The 17,942-nt window shown below is 49.9% G+C and overlaps 1 protein-coding gene across 1 annotated transcript; it reads left to right on the top strand.

Moving 5' to 3' along the window:
- Nucleotides 1-697: 697 nt before the first annotated feature.
- Nucleotides 698-14,137, top strand: PHF23 (PHD finger protein 23). Its single transcript, XM_069952827.1, has 5 exons — nucleotides 698-1,037; nucleotides 12,437-12,471; nucleotides 12,927-13,025; nucleotides 13,102-13,522; nucleotides 13,601-14,137. The coding sequence occupies exons 1-5, from the start codon at nucleotides 1,001-1,003 to the stop codon at nucleotides 13,795-13,797; spliced, it is 789 nt and encodes a 262-aa protein (XP_069808928.1). The 5' UTR covers nucleotides 698-1,000; the 3' UTR covers nucleotides 13,798-14,137.
- The last annotated feature ends 3,805 nt before the right edge of the window (nucleotides 14,138-17,942 follow it).

The following is a 17,942-nucleotide window of genomic DNA, read 5'->3' as shown; positions in this document are numbered from 1 at the left end:
TCTCTCTCTCTCTGTTCTCAGCAGTCTCTCCCTGGTATAAAGTCTCTTTCCCTTCTCAGCACTCTCTCCTTCCTCAGCAGTCTCTCCCTGGTATACAGTCTCTTTCCCTTCTCAGCACTCTCTCCCTGGTATACAGTCTCTTTCCCTTCTCAGCACTCTCTCTCTCCTTCCTCAGCAGTCTCTCCCTGGTATACAGTCTCTTTCCCTTCTCAGCACTCTCTCTCTCCTTCCTCAGCACTCTCTCCCTGGTATACAGTCTCTTTCCCTTCTCAGCACTCTCTCTCTCTCCTTCCTCAGCACTCTCTCCCTGGTATACAGTCTCTCTCCCTGGTATACAGTCTCTCTCCTTCCTCAGCACTCTCTCCCTGGTATACAGTCTCTTTCCCTTCTCAGCACTCTCTCCTTCCTCAGCACTCTCTCCCTGGTATACAGTCTCTTTCCCTTCTCAGCACTCTCTCTCCTTCCTCAGCACTCTGATTCTCTCTAATTCTCGGACACTTCGCCATTTTCCTTCCCCGTACAGCCTCGATACGCGCATGCGCCAACCACATCGCTCTGTGACTAGAAGAGGCCGCGTCCACGTGACTCTGACGTCACAGGACTTGTGCGCCATGTTTGCTCAGCGCCGCCGTCCCCGGCTCGTTTTCCCAGCATGCCCTGGTCCGTTAGAACGCATGCGCTCTCTCCTCATCATGTCACATGTCGTTTCACTGACGTTCTTTGCGCAATGACCAGTGGGAGTGTCCGATACGGCGCCGCGGTGCATTCCGGGAGTTGTAGTTCTTTATTTCTGTGACGTGGGCGTGCATCCCTGGTGATACAGCTTTATCCTACTACAAGTCCCGGTTGTCTGTGCGCAACCGGCGGACTACTGATCCCAGAGAGCTGTGCGGGGAGCGGGCGGACGGGAGCGGGCACCTAGTGACGGAGATCGGTGCTCTACTGCCTCAGGGGCCCAACCGGGGAGACCTGGTCCCCACAGGGGCCCTCACTCCTCACCATGCTGGAAACTACCGTGGGAGAAGCCAGTGCGGAAGGTACGAGAAACGCTGACTGGGTGTATGTGTATATAGAGGCTGACTGTGTGTATATATGTATATAGAGGCTGACTGTGTGTATATATGTATATAGAGGCTGACTGTGTGTATATATGTATATAGAGGCTGACTGTGTGTATATATGTATATAGAGGCTGACTGTGTGTGTATATGTATATAGAGGCTGACTGTGTGTATATATGTATATAGAGGCTGACTGTGTATATATGTATATAGAGGCTGACTGTGTGTATATATGTATATAGAGGCTGACTGTGTGTGTGTGTGTGTGTGTATATATGTATATAGAGGCTGACTGTGTGTGTGTATATATGTATATAGAGGCTGACTGTGTGTGTGTATATATGTATATAGAGGCTGACTGTGTGTGTGTATATATGTATATAGAGGCTGACTGTGTGTGTATATGTATATAGAGGCTGACTGTGTGTATAAATGTATATAGAGGCTGACTGTGTGTATATATGTATATAGAGGCTGACTGTGTGTGTGTATATATGTATATAGAGGCTGACTGTGTGTGTGTATATATGTATATAGAGGCTGACTGTGTGTGTATATATGTATATAGAGGCTGACTGTGTGTGTATGTGTATATAGAGGCTGACTGTGTGTATATATGTATATAGAGGCTGACTGTGTGTGTGTATATGTATATAGAGGCTGACTGTGTGTGTATATGTATATAGAGGCTGACTGTGTGTGTGTATATATGTATATAGAGGCTGACTGTGTGTGTGTATATGTATATAGAGGCTGACTGTGTATATATGTATATAGAGGCTGACTGTGTGTGTGTATATATGTATATAGAGGCTGACTGTGTGTGTGTGTATATGTATATAGAGGCTGACTGTGTGTGTATATATGTATATAGAGGCTGACTGTGTGTGTGTATATATGTATATAGAGGCTGACTGTGTGTATATCTGTATATAGAGGCTGACTGTGTGTATATCTGTATATAGAGGCTGACTGTGTGTGTGTATGTGTATATAGAGGCTGACTGTGTGTGTGTATATCTGTATATAGAGGCTGACTGTGTGTGTGTATATCTGTATATAGAGGCTGACTGTGTGTGTGTATATATGTATATAGAGGCTGACTGTGTGTATATATGTATATAGAGGCTGACTGTGTGTATATATGTATATAGAGGCTGACTGTGTGTATATATGTATATAGAGGCTGACTGTGTGTATATCTGTATATAGAGGCTGACTGTGTGTATATCTGTATATAGAGGCTGACTGTGTGTGTATATGTATATAGAGGCTGACTGTGTGTGTATATGTATATAGAGGCTGACTGTGTGTGTATATGTATATAGAGGCTGACTGTGTGTATATATGTATATAGAGGCTGACTGTGTGTATATATGTATATAGAGGCTGACTGTGTGTGTGTATATGTATATAGAGGCTGACTGTGTGTGTGTATATGTATATAGAGGCTGACTGTGTGTGTGTATATGTATATAGAGGCTGACTGTGTGTGTGTATATGTATATAGAGGCTGACTGTGTGTGTGTATATGTATATAGAGGCTGACTGTGTGTGTGTATATGTATATAGAGGCTGACTGTGTGTGTGTGTATGTATATAGAGGCTGACTGTGTGTGTGTATATGTATATAGAGGCTGACTGTGTGTGTGTATATGTATATAGAGGCTGACTGTGTGTGTGTATATGTATATAGAGGCTGACTGTGTGTGTGTATATGTATATAGAGGCTGACTGTGTGTGTGTGTATATGTATATAGAGGCTGACTGTGTGTGTGTATATGTATATAGAGGCTGACTGTGTGTGTGTATATGTATATAGAGGCTGACTGTGTGTGTGTATATGTATATAGAGGCTGACTGTGTGTGTGTATATGTATATAGAGGCTGACTGTGTGTGTGTATATGTATATAGAGGCTGACTGTGTGTGTGTATATGTATATAGAGGCTGACTGTGTGTGTGTGTGTGTGTGTGTGTGTGTGTATATAGAGGCTGACTGTGTGTGTGTGTATATAGAGGCTGACTGTGTGTATATATGTATATAGAGGCTGACTGTGTGTGTATATGTATATAGAGGCTGACTGTGTGTGTATATGTATATAGAGGCTGACTGTGTGTGTATATGTATATAGAGGCTGACTGTGTGTGTATATAGAGGCTGACTGTGTGTGTGTGTATATGTATATAGAGGCTGACTGTGTGTGTGTGTATATGTATATAGAGGCTGACTGTGTGTGTGTGTATATGTATATAGAGGCTGACTGTGTGTGTGTGTATATGTATATAGAGGCTGACTGTGTGTGTGTGTATATGTATATAGAGGCTGACTGTGTGTGTGTGTATGTGTATATAGAGGCTGACTGTGTGTGTATGTGTATATAGAGGCTGACTGTGTGTGTGTGTATGTGTATATAGAGGCTGACTGTGTGTGTGTATGTGTATATAGAGGCTGACTGTGTGTGTGTGTATGTGTATATAGAGGCTGACTGTGTGTGTGTGTATGTGTATATAGAGGCTGACTGTGTGTGTGTGTATGTGTATATAGAGGCTGACTGTGTGTGTGTGTATGTGTATATAGAGGCTGACTGTGTGTGTGTATGTGTATATAGAGGCTGACTGTGTGTGTGTATATGTGTATATATGTATATAGAGGCTGACTGTGTATATATGTATATAGAGGCTGTCTGTGTGTGTATATGTATATAGAGGCTGACTGTGTGTGTATATGTATATAGAGGCTGACTGTGTGTGTATATGTATATAGAGGCTGTCTGTGTGTATATATGTATATAGAGGCTGTCTGTGTGTGTATATGTATATAGAGGCTGACTGTGTGTGTATATGTATATAGAGGCTGACTGTGTGTATATGTATATAGAGGCTGACTGTGTATATATGTGTATAGAGGTTGACTGTGTGTGTGTATATCTGTATATAGAGGCTGACTGTGTGTGTGTGTATATATATGTATATAGAGGCTGACTGTGTGTGTGTGTGTAGAGGCTGACTGTGTAAATGTGTTTGTATGTATGTATGTATATATATATATATATATATATATATATATATACATATACACACACACATATACATATATATGTATATGTGTGTGTGTGTGTATATGTATATATATATATATATATATATATATATATATATATACATATACATATACACATATATATATATATATATATATATATATATATATATATATATATATATATATATATATTATGTGTATGTATATATATATATATATATATATATTATATATATATATATATTTACATAGACTGTTTGTCAGTCTGTCCCGTATAGACTTCTTCCAAATGCCTGAACCGTTTGACCCCAAATTTGGCCCACAGATACATTGGGTGCCCGGGAAGGTTATTGCGCAGGTCCCGTCCCCGCCAGATGTACAGGAGGGGAGGGGGAGGGGAAAGAGAGGCGCCCCATAGAGATGAATGGGAAAATCTCCTCACTGCACACACAGGTGATATAATTAGCTGCAGCAGACACGGCAGTTGGAGCCTTAGCAACCAATAGGATTACTGCTTTCATTTTCACAGGGAGCAATGGTTGCTAGGGAAGCTGCCTCACAACATCCACAGTGATAACTGGTAGACCCCCTACTCCATCTATACAGTACATGTATACAGGACCCCCTACTCCATCTATACAGTACATGTATACAGGGCCCCCTACTCCATCTATACAGTACATGTATACAGGGCCCCCTACTCCATCTATACAGTACAGGTATACAGGACCCCCTACTCCATCTATACAGTACATGTATATACAGGACCCCCTACTCCATCTATACAGTACATGTATATACAGGACCCCCTACTCCATCTATACAGTACATGTATACAGGACCCCCTACTCCATCTATACAGTACAGGTATATACAGGACCCCCTACTCCATCTATACATGTATACAGGACCCCCTACTCCATCTATACAGTACATGTATACAGGACCCCCTACTCCATCTATACAGTACATGTATACAGGACCCCCTACTCCATCTATACAGTACATGTATACAGGACCCCCTACTCCATCTATACAGTACATGTATATACAGGACCCCCTACTCCATCTATACAGTACATGTATATACAGGACCCCCTACTCCATCTATACAGTACATGTATATACAGGACCCCCTACTCCATCTATACAGTACATGTATATACAGGACCCCCTACTCCATCTATACAGTACATGTATATACAGGACCCCCTACTCCATCTATACAGTACATGTATATACAGGACCCCCTACTCCATCTATACAGTACATGTATATACAGGACCCCCTACTCCATCTATACAGTACATGTATATACAGGACCCCCTACTCCATCTATACAGTACATGTATATACAGGACCCCCTACTCCATCTATACAGTACATGTATATACAGGACCCCCTACTCCATCTATACAGTACATGTATACAGGACCGCCTACTCCATCTATACAGTACATGTATATACAGGACCCCCTACTCCATCTATACAGTACATGTATATACAGGACCCCCTACTCCATCTATACAGTACATGTATACAGGACCCCCTACTCCATCTATACAGTACATGTATACAGGGCCCCCTACTCCATCTATACAGTACATGTATACAGGGCCCCCTACTCCATCTATACAGTACATGTATACAGGACCCCCTACTCCATCTATACAGTACATGTATACAGGACCCCCTACTCCATCTATACAGTACATGTATATACAGGACCCCCTACTCCATCTATACCAGGGGTGGGGAACCTTTTCTATGTCGAGGGCCGGTCGGGCATTAATAAAATCATTCGAGGGCCGCATACTGTGCGCGGCAGTTAGTAGCGTGGGTTTGCAGCACATGGGGCAAGGCAAAGTATTGTTCCCCCAGTGCCCCTGCTATTGTAGTTAACCCCCAGTGATGCCCCTTGTAGTCTAGTTAACCCCCCCAGTGATGCCTCTGGCAGCCTAGTTAACCCCCATCAGGCATGTCCCTGGTAGCCTAGTTATCACCCCCAACAGGCATGTCCCTGGTAGCCTAGTTATCCCCCCCATCAGGCATGTCCCTGGTAGCCTAGTTATCCCCCCATCAGGCATGTCCCTGGTAGCCTAGTTATCACCCCCATCAGTCATGTCCCTGGTAGCCTAGTTATCACCCCCATCAGGCATGTCCCTGGTAGCCTAGTTATCACCCCCATCAGGCATGTCCCTGGTAGCCTAGTTATCACCCCCATCAGGCATGTCCCTGGTAGCCTAGTTATCACCCCCATCAGGCATGTCTCTGGTAGCCTAGTTATCACCCCCATCAGTCTTTTCCCTGGTAGCCTAGTTATCACCCCCATCAGGCATGTCACTGGTGGCCTAGTTATCACCCCCATCAGGCATGTCCCTGGTAGCCTAGTTATCACCCCCATCAGGCATGTCTCTGGTAGCCTAGTTATCACCCCCATCAGTCTTGTCCCTGGTAGCCTAGTTATCACCCCCATCAGGCATGTCTCTGGTAGCCTAGTTATCACCCCCATCAGGCATGTCTCTGGCAGCCTAGTTATCACCCCCATCAGGCATGTCCCTGGTGGCCTAGTTATCACCCCCATCAGACATGTCTCTGGTAGCCTAGTTATCCCCCCATCAGGCATGTCTCTGGCAGCCTAGTTATCACCCCCATCAGGCATGTCCCTGGTAGCCTAGTTATCACCCCCATCAGTCTTGTCCCTGGTAGCCTAGTTATCACCCCCATCAGGCATGTCTCTGGTAGCCTAGTTATCACCCCCATCAGGCATGTCACTGGTGGCCTAGTTATCACCCCCATCAGGCATGTCACTGGTGGCCTAGTTATCACCCCCATCAGGCATGTCCCTGGTAGCCTAGTTTTCACCCCCATCAGGCATGTCCCTGGTAGCCTAGTTATCACCCCCATCAGGCATGTCCCTGGTGGCCTAGTTATCACCCCCATCAGGCATGTCCCTGGTAGCCTAGTTATCACCCCCATCAGGCATGTCCCTGGTAGCCTAGTTATCACCCCCATCAGGCATGTCCCTGGTAGCCTAGTTATCCCCCCCCCCATCAGGCATGTCCCTGGTAGCCTAGTTATCACCCCCATCAGGCATGTCCCTGGTAGCCTAGTTATCCCCCCCCCCATCAGGCATGTCCCTGGTAGCCTAGTTATCACCCCCATCAGGCATGTCTCTGGTGGCCTAGTTATCACCCCCATCAGGCATGTCCCTGGTAGCCTAGTTATCACCCCCATCAGGCATGTCCCTGGTAGCCTAGTTATCACCCCCATCAGTCTTGTCCCTGGTAGCCTAGTTATCCCCCCCATCAGTCTTGTCCCTGGTAGCCTAGTTATCCCCCCCATCAGTCTTGTCCCTGGTAGCCTAGTTATCACCCCCATCAGGCATGTCCCTGGTAGCCTAGTTATCCCCCCCCATCAGGCATGTCCCTGGTAGCCTAGTTATCACCCCCATCAGGCATGTCCCTGGTAGCCTAGTTATCCCCCCCCATCAGGCATGTCCCTGGTAGCCTAGTTATCCCCCCCCATCAGGCATGTCCCTGGTAGCCTAGTTATCACCCCCATCAGTCCTGTCCCTGGTAGCCTAGTTATCCCCCCCATCAGTCTTGTCCCTGGTAGCCTAGTTATCACCCCCATCAGGCATGTCCCTGGTAGCCTAGTTATCCCCCCCCATCAGGCATGTCCCTGGTAGCCTAGTTATCACCCCCATCAGGCATGTCCCTGGTAGCCTAGTTGTCCCCCCCATCAGTCATGTCACTGGTGGCCTAGTTAACCCCCAAATAAAAAAAAAATAAACATCCCTCTCACCTTACCTCCGCTCCCACGCTGCCCATGTCCTCTTCTGTCCCAGGTCCTCTGTGCCGGTCTTCTCCTGCAGGCGGCGCGCGATGAAATGACGTCATCGCGCGGCCCGCAGGAGACTGAAGACACGCGCCGCTCTGCTGGGGAAGAAGCCGGCACAGACAGCATCCTCCTGTATCCGGCAGCTGTCACAGACACCGGAGGATGCTGTGTATGCCGGCTCCTTCCTCCTCCAGAGCGGCGCGCATCACAGGGGAGCTGCGGGCCGCAGGCCGGAGGTTCCCCACCCCTGATCTATACAGTACATGTATATACAGGACCCCCTACTCCATCTATACAGTACATGTATATACAGGACCCCCTACTCCATCTATACAGTACATGTATATACAGGACCCCCTACTCCATCTATACAGTACATGTATATACAGGACCCCCTACTCCATCTATACAGTACATGTATATACAGGACCCCCTACTCCATCTATACAGTACATGTATATACAGGACCCCCTACTCCATCTATACAGTACATGTATATACAGGACCCCCTACTCCATCTATACAGTACATGTATATACAGGACCGCCTACTCCATCTATACAGTACATGTATACAGGACCGCCTACTCCATCTATACAGTACATGTATATACAGGGCCCCCTACTCCATCTATACAGTACATGTATATACAGGGCCCCCTACTCCATCTATACAGTACATGTATATACAGGGCCCCCTACTCCATCTATACAGTACATGTATATACAGGACCCCCTACTCCATCTATACAGTACATGTATATACAGGACCCCCTACTCCATCTATACAGTACATGTATATACAGGACCCCCTACTCCATCTATACAGTACATGTATATACAGGACCCCTACTCCATCTATACAGCACAGGTATACAGGGCCCCCTACTCCATCTATACAGTACATGTATATACAGGACCCCTACTCCATCTATACAGCACAGGTATACAGGGCAGTACTACCAGCTGCTGCTGCCCTAAGCACTAAACCTGAGGACGCCCATCCTCACTCACCAATTAGCATCAGGATAGATTGGTAGATAATAGCTCCAGAGGTCACATTTAACACCGCCATATCAGACCTGACTAATACCGCCATACCAGACCTGACCAATACCGCCACACTGTGACACTTCTATACCACACCTGATACCGCCATACTGTGACTGGAAACACTGCCACACCAGACCTGACCAATACCACCATACTGTGACTGGATAACAATGCCATATCACACCTGACCTTTACCGCATTACTGTGACTGGATAACACTGCTACACCAGACCTGACCAATACCGCCACACTGTGTCTGGATAACACCGCCATACCAGACCTGACCAATACCGTCATACCCCCCCTCGAAAGGAAACCAGATTTTCTGGCAAGTCTGAACGGGAGGGTACTGCCCCTCTGCAAGGTGCTACCCTAGGCACCAGACCATGGGTGCCTAATGGTAAATACGACCCTGCAGGTATACAAGAGACTAGAGGTATACAGGACCCCAAAACTATACACTACAGGTGTACAGGAACCCAGAACTATACACTACAGCAGGGGTGGGGAACCTCCGGGCCGCATCCGGCCCCTGAGACCTCCCGATGCGGCACGCAGCTCCCCTGTGATGCGCGCCGCTCTGGAGGAGGAAGAAGCCGGCATACACAGCATCCTCCGGTGTCTGTGACAGCTGGCGGACACCGGAGGATGCTGTCTGGGCCGGCTTCTTCCCCAGCAGAGCGGCGCGTGTCTTCAGTCTCCTGCGGGCCGCGCGATGACGTCATTTCATCACGCGCCGCCTGCAGGAGAAGACCGGCACAGAGGACATGGGCAGCGTGGGAGCGGAGGTAAGGTGAGTGGGATGTTTATTTTTTTTATTTGGGGGTTAACTAGGCTGCCAGGGACAAGACTGATGGGGGTGATAACTAGGCTGCCAGGGACAAGACTGATGGGGGTGATAACTAGGCTGCCAGGGAAAAGACTGATGGGGGTGATAACTAGGCTACCAGGGACATGCCTGATGGGGGGGATAACTAGGCTACCAGGGACAAGACTGATGGGGGGGATAACTAGGCTACCAGGGACAAGACTGATGGGGGGGGGATAACTAGGCTACCAGGGACAAGACTGATGGGGGTGATAACTAGGCTACCAGGGACATGTCTGATGGGGGTGATAACTAGGCTACAAGGGACATGCCTGATGGGGGTGATAACTAGGCTGCCAGAGACATGCCTGATGGGGGTGATAACTAGGCTACCAGGGACATGCCTAATGGGGGTGATAACTAGGCTACCAGGGACATGCCTGATGGGGGGATAACTAGGCTACCAGAGACATGCCTGATGGGGGGGATAACTAGGCTACCAGGGACAAGACTGATGGGGGGGATAACTAGGCTACCAGGGACATGCCTGATGGGGGTGATAACTAGGCTACCAGGGACATGCCTGATGGGGGTGATAACTAGGCTACAAGGGACATGCCTGATGGGGGTTAACTAGGCTACCAGAGGCATCACTGGGGGGGTTAACTAGGCTACCAGGGACATGACTTGGGGGTTAACTAGACTACAAGGGGCATCACTGGGGGTTAACTACAATAGCAGGGGCACTGGGGGAACAATACTTTGCCTTGCCCCATGTGCTGCAAAACCACGCTACCAACTGCCGCGCACAGAATGCGGCCCTCGAATGATTTTATTAATGCCCGACCGGCCCTCGACATGGAAAAGGTTCCCCACCCCTGCACTACAGGTATACAGGACCTCCACCAACTCTATACTACAGGTATACAGCACCCCCACCAACTCTATACTACAGGTATACAGGACCCCAAACTATACACTCCAAGTTTATAGGACCCCAAAACTATGCACTACAGGTATACAGGACCTCCACCAACTATACATTACAGGTATCCAGGACCCTCAAACTATTAAGTACAGGTATACAAGACCTCAGGTATACAGCACCAAGTATATACTACAGGACCCCCAAACTATACAGTACAGCTATACAGGACCTTCACCAACTATACGCTGCAGGTATACAGGATTTCCCAAACTATACAGTAGTTATACAGCCCCCCCCCCCCCCACCCAACTACACACTACAGGTATACAGGACCCCCCCAACTATACACTATAGGTATACACTAATTCCACTGACAATACCTTTAGCTTGGCCTCCTGGGCACCTTAGAACAAATCTAATTAACACACTGACACTTTATACCCGGGCAGCGCGGGTACATTTTCTAGTGTGTGTGTGTGTGTGTGTGTGTGTGATATATATATATATATATATATATATATATATATATATATATATATATATACACACATACACACACTGTATATATATATATATATGTTGCAGTAAAATTATATAATCAGGGATTTGATCAAATCCCTGGAAAGGATTAAATGGATTTATAATATTTCCCCTACAACATATGTCCTGCTCCCCGTGTGCCGTGTGGTGATGCCTCCACTCCCGACTCCAGTGTGTGCGTGGAGGCTGAGGAGCAGTGTGTGTGTGTGGAGGCTGAGGAGCAGTGTGTGTGCGTGGAGGCTGAGGAGCAGTGTGTGTGCGTGGAGGCTGAGGAGCAGTGTGTGTGCGTGGAGGCTGAGGAGCAGTGTGTGTGCGTGGAGGCTGAGGAGCAGTGTGTGTGGAGGCTGAGGAGCAGTGTGTGTGTGGAGGCTGAGGAGCAGTGTGTGTGTGGAGGCTGAGGAGCAGTGTGTGTGTGTGTGGAGGCTGAGGAGCAGTGTGTGTGTGTATGTGTGTGTGTGTGTGGAGGCTGAGGAGCAGTGTGTGTGTGTGTGTGTGTGTGTGGAGGCTGAGGAGCAGTGTGTGTGTGTGTGTGTGTGTGTGGAGGCTGAGGAGCTGTGTGTGTGTGTGTGTGTGTGGAGGCTGAGGAGCAGTGTGTGTGTGTGTGTGTGTGTGTGTGTGGAGGCTGAGGAGCAGTGTGTGTGTGGAGGCTGAGGAGCAGTGTGTGTGTGTGTGTGTGGAGGCTGAGGAGCAGTGTGTGTGTGTGTGTGTGGAGGCTGAGGAGCAGTGTGTGTGTGTGTGTGTGGAGGCTGAGGAGCAGTGTGTGTGTGTGGAGGCTGAGGAGCAGTGTGTGTGTGTGTGGAGGCTGAGGAGCAGTGTGTGTGTGTGGAGGCTGAGGAGCAGTGTGTGTGTGTGTGGAGGCTGAGGAGCAGTGTGTGTGTGTGTGTGTGTGTGTGGAGGCTGAGGAGCAGTGTGTGTGTGTGTGGAGGCTGAGGAGCAGTGTGTGTGTGTGTGGAGGCTGAGGAGCAGTGTGTGTGTGTGGAGGCTGAGGAGCAGTGTGTGTGTGTGTGGAGGCTGAGGAGCAGTGTGTGTGTGTGGAGGCTGAGGAGCAGTGTGTGTGTGTGTGGAGGCTGAGGAGCAGTGTGTGTGTGGAGGCTGAGGAGCAGTGTGGGGGGGGGGATGTTACACGGTGATGACGCTATTTCTTGTTTCTTTCCTTTAGGTGATTCGGCTTCGAATATAAAGTCTGTTCCCCAGGTAAGTAGGTTGAGCTGTGTGTATATGAGATCCTGATCCACCCCCCTCCCCCAGTATGGCTCCCATCTCATTAGTGCCCCCCACCCCTCCCCCCCAGCATGGCTCCCATCTCATTCCTCCCCCCCCCCTCCCCCCCAGCATGGCTCCCATCTCATTCCTGCCTCCCCCCCAGCATGGCTCCCATCTCATTCCTCCCCCCCCCCCCTCCCCCCCAGCATGGCTCCCATCTCATTCCTGCCCCCCCCCCCTCCCCCCCCGCATGGCTCCCATCTCATTCCTGCCCCCCCCCCTCCCCCCCAGCATGGCTCCCATCTCATTCCTGCCCCCCCCCCTCCCCCCCCAGCATGGCTCCCATCTCATTACTGCTCCCCAGCTATATGAATGCTGGCAGTTGTAGTGCGTGGGTTAGTATTGGTTTTCTTTCTGGGCCCTGACTCCTCTTCTCCCTTTTTCAGCAGCCTCCTCAGAAACGTTCGCGGACTGTCGAGGACTTTAACCGTTTCTGTAATTTTGTGCTGGCCTACGCAGGGTATATCCCGACCCCAGCCAAGGAGGTGAGTGCAGCGGGCGGCGGCCATAGTGGGCAGCTGCTGACCCCCTCCTCTTCTCACCCTTCTTCTTCTCCTTCAGGAGAAACCATGGAGCCCCCCGCGTCCCAGCACCCCTCACCGGACGGAGGAAAGTGACAGCTGGGATTCTCCGGAGCCGCAGCACCTCCCAGTGCCGTCCACGGCCTCCGACCTTAGCACCATCCAGACTTTTGTCATGAAGGCCAAGGGGCAGAGCGGCAGCGGGAATAAACGCCGGGGAGGGGAGCATTCACGTGTAAAGAGGAGTTCTCGCAGGAGGCGGAGACAGCGGCACAGGGGCGGGGCTGGCGGCAGGATGAGTGATACGGACACTGATGAGGATGATAGTGGGGTGCCACACATGGCCTCCTCTTCAGCACCGCAGCCCCCGCCCAGTGCAGAGAGCAGCCGAGACGCCGCCTGTGGAAGCTCCAGCGATGCCGACACCCAGGTGATGGATGAAGACATCATGGTGGACTCAGGTAGGTGGGGCGGTGGGGTAGCCACGCCCTGTGCTCTCAGGGTCCGCCTCTCTGACTCTTGTCTGTTACTATTGGCAGGAGATGACTCGTGGGACTTGGTGACATGTTACTGCGAGAAGCCGTTCGCTGGGCGCCCGATGATCGAGTGTAACGTCTGCTGTACGTGGGTCCACCTCTCCTGCGCCAAGATCCGCAAGAGCAACGTGCCCGACATCTACTACTGCCAGAAGTGCAGGGAGGGCCGGGGCATGGTCCCCAAGGAGGAGAACCCCTGAGCCCAGCCTGGACTATGGGGGCAGCCGGGGAATCTCCTGGTCATGTGATCTCCTCCACACAGCCCGGACTATGGGGGCGGCAGGGGGAGCTCCTGGTCATGTGATCTCCTCCGCACAGCCCGGACTATGGGGGCGGCGCGGGAAGTTCCTGGTCATGTGATCTCCTCCGCACATCCCAGACTATGGGGGCGGCGGGGGGAGCTCCTGGTCATGTGATCTCCTCCACACAGCCCCGCACACGCCCCTGTAAATATTGGACTGAAACTTTTATTTTTTTTTTGTCCCTCCCTGTAATAAATCCTGTTTGTATCCCAGAAATAAAAGTTTGTGTATAGCAGAAGCGGCTCCAGTGTTGTCGCCTGCCAGCAGAGGGTGCCGCCATCCGCAAACAGGGAGGAGTCTCAGCAGAACACCCCCCCCCCCTCCCCTCCTCCTTATTATCTTAGGATACACAGATGTATATGCACAGACACGTGTGTAAAAAAAAAAAAATTATATATATACATACACACACACACACACTCAGCGGCCACTTTATTAGGTACACCATGCTAGTAACGGGTCGGACCCCCTTTTGCCCTCAGAACTGCCCCAATTCTTGGTGCATAGATACAACAAGGTGCTGGAAGCTTCCTCAGAGATTTTGGTCCATAGTGACATGATGACATCACACAGTTGCCGCAGATTTGTCGGCTGCACATCCATGATGCCAATCTCCCGTTCCACCACATCCCAAAGATGCTCTATTGGATTGAGATCTGGTGACTGTGGAGGCCATTGGAGTACAGTGACCTCATTGTCATGTTCAAGAAACCAGTCTGAGATGATTCTAGCTTTATGACATGGCGCATTATCCTGCTGAAAGTCGCCATCAGATGTTGGGTCCATTGTGGTCATAAAGGGATGGACATGGTCAGCAACAATACTCAGGTAGGCTGTGGCGTTGTAACCATGCTCAATTGGTACCAAGGGGCCCAAAGAGTGCCAAGAAAATATTCCCCGCACCATGACACCACCACCACCAGCCTGAACCATTGATACAAGGCAGGATGGATCCATGCTTTCATGTTGTTGGCGCCAAATTCTGACCCTACCATCCGAATGTCGCAGCAGAAATCGAGACTCATCAGACCAGGCAACGTTTTTCCAATCTTCGATGATCTTGTGCAAATTGTAGCCTCAGTTTCCTGTTCTTAGCTGAGCGGAGTGGCACTCGGTGTGGTCTTCTGCTGCTGTAGCCCATCTGCCTCAGAGTTGGCCGTACTGTGCGTTCAGAGATGCTCTTCGGCCTACCTTGGCTGTAACGGTTGGCTATTTGAGTCGCTGTTGCCTTTCTATCAGCTGGAACCAGTCTGCCCATTCTCCTCTGACCTCTGGCACCAACAAGGCATTTCCGCCCACAGAACTGCCGCTCACTGGATGTTTTTTCTTTTTCGGACCATTCTCTGTAAACCCTAGAGATGGTTGTGCGTGAAAATCCCAGTAGATCAGCAGTTTCTGAAATACTCAGACCAGCCCTTCTGGCACCAACAACCATGCCACGTTCATAGGCCTCACATCACCTTTCTTCCCCATACTGATGCTCGGTTTGAACTGCAGGAGATTGTCTTGCCCATGTCTACATGCCTAAATGCACTGAGTTGCCGCCATGTGATTGGCTGATTAGAAATTAAGGGGTAACGTGCAGTTGGACAGGTGTACCTAATAAAGTGGCCGGTGAGTGTATGGGGTATACAGGAGGGTGTATGGAGTATATAGGAGGTGTATGGGGTATACAGGGAGGTGTATTGGGTATACAGGGAGGTGTATGGGGTATATAGGGGTGTGTGGGGTATACAGGGGGGTGTGTGGGGTATACAGGGGGGTGTATGGGGTATACGGGGGGTGTATGGGGTATACGGGAGGTGTATGGGGTATACGGGGGGTGTATGGGGTATACGGGAGGTGTATGGGGTATACGGGAGGTGTATGGGGTATACGGGAGGTGAATGGGGTATATAGGGGGGTGTATGGGGTATACAGGGGGGTGTATGGGGTATACGGGAGGTGTATGGGGTATACAGGGGGGTGTATGGGGTATACAGGAGGTGTATGGGGTATACAGGGGGTGTATGGGGTATACAGAAGGTGTATGGGGTATACAGAAGGTGTATGGGGTATACAGGAGGTGTATGGGGTATACAGGAGGTGTATGGGGTATACAGGGTGTTAGGGTATACAGGGGGGTGTATGGGGTATACAGGGAGGTGTATGGGGTATATAGGGGTGTTAGGGTATACAGGGAGGTGTATGGAGTATACAGGGAGGTGTATGGGGTATATGGGAGGTGTATGGGGTATACGGGGGTGTATGGGGTATATGGGAGGTGTATGGGGTATACAGGGGGGTGTATGGGGTATACAGGGGGGGTGTATGGGGTATACAGGGGGGTGTATGGGGTATACAGGGGGGTGTATGGGGTATACAGGAGGTGTATGGGGTATATAGGGGGGTGTATGGGGTATACAGGAGGGTGTATGGGGTATACAGGGGGGTGTATGGGGTATACAGGAGGTGTATGGGGTATACAGGGAGGTGTATGGGGTATACAGGGAGGTGTATGGGGTATACAGGGAGGTGTATGGGGTATACAGGAGGGTGTATGGGGTATACAGGGGGGTGTATGGGGTATATAGGGGGGTGTATGGGGTATACAGGGGGGTGTATGGGGTATACAGGAGGTGTATGGGGTATACAGGGGGGTGTATGGGGTATACAGGGGGGGTGTATGGGGTATACAGGAGGGTGTATGGGGTATACAGGAGGGTGTATGGGGTATACAGGGGGGTGTATGGGGTATACAGGGGGGGTGTATGGGGTATACAGGGGGTGTATGGGGTATACAGGGGGTGTATGGGGTATACAGGAGGTGTATGGGGTATACAGGAGGTGTATGGGGTATACAGGGGGGTGTATGGGGTATACAGGAGGGTGTATGGGGTATACAGGGGGGTGTATGGGGTATACAGGGAGGTGTATGGGGTATACAGGGGGTGTATGGGGTATACAGGGTGTATGGGGTATACAGGGGGGTGTATGGGGTATATAGGGGGGTGTATGGGGTATACAGGAGGTGTATGGGGTATACAGGGAGGTGTATGGGGTATACAGGAGGTGTATGGGGTATACAGGAGGTGTATGGGGTATACAGGGAGGTGTATGGGGTATACAGGGGGTGTATGGGGTATACAGGGAGGTGTATGGGGTATACAGGGAGGTGTATGGGGTATACAGGAGGTGTATGGGGTATACAGGAGGTGTATGGGGTATACAGGGTGTTAGGGTATACAGGGGGGTGTATGGGGTATACAGGAGGTGTATGGGGTATACAGGGAGGTGTATGGGGTATACAGGAGGTGTATGGGGTATACAGGGGGGTGTATGGGGTATACAGGAGGTGTATGGAGTATACAGGGGGATGTATGGGGTATACAGGAGGTGTATGGGGTATACAGGGTGTTAGGGTATACAGGGGGGTGTATGGGGTATACAGGGAGGTGTATGGGGTATACAGGGAGGTGTATGGGGTATACAGGAGGTGTATGGGGTATACAGGGGGGTGTATGGGGTATACAGGAGGTGTATGGGGTATACAGGGGGGTGTATGGGGTATACAGGGAGGTGTATGGGGTATACAGGAGGTGTATGGGGTATACAGGAGGTGTATGGGGTATACAGGGGGGTGTATGGGGTATACAGGGAGGTGTATGGGGTATACAGGGGGTGTATGGGGTATACAGGGAGGTGTATGGGGTATACAGGAGGTGTATGGGGTATACAGAGTGTTAGGGTATACAGTATACACCTCCAGGGGCGCAGTGAGTTTTCGGGTCACCCTTATATTTTCGGGTGACTTTCTCCTCAGATTTCAGGGGGCGGGGATATAAGTTTGTTTGAGAGAAGTGGGCGTAAACTTTTAACTTGCGTGTGGGCGCGGCCAGTTCAGTGGGTGGGGTTTCTTCTGTTGTTCTTTAACTAGTGGGCGGTGCTCGCACGCGTAGGGAGGCGTGGTCGGCTGAGTGGGCGGTCCTGTGCGATCTTTTGCCTATAGCGCTGGGCGGGGTTTGTGAGGCGGGGGCGTGTTGTTGGCGTGCTTTCCCGCCCTG

This window comes from Dendropsophus ebraccatus, chromosome 1 (assembly GCF_027789765.1).
Source record: "Dendropsophus ebraccatus isolate aDenEbr1 chromosome 1, aDenEbr1.pat, whole genome shotgun sequence".
Classification (NCBI taxonomy): Eukaryota; Metazoa; Chordata; class Amphibia; order Anura; family Hylidae; genus Dendropsophus; species Dendropsophus ebraccatus.
The sequence above is the reverse complement of the archived record's forward strand: the minus strand, read 5'-3'. Positions and strand labels throughout refer to the sequence as shown.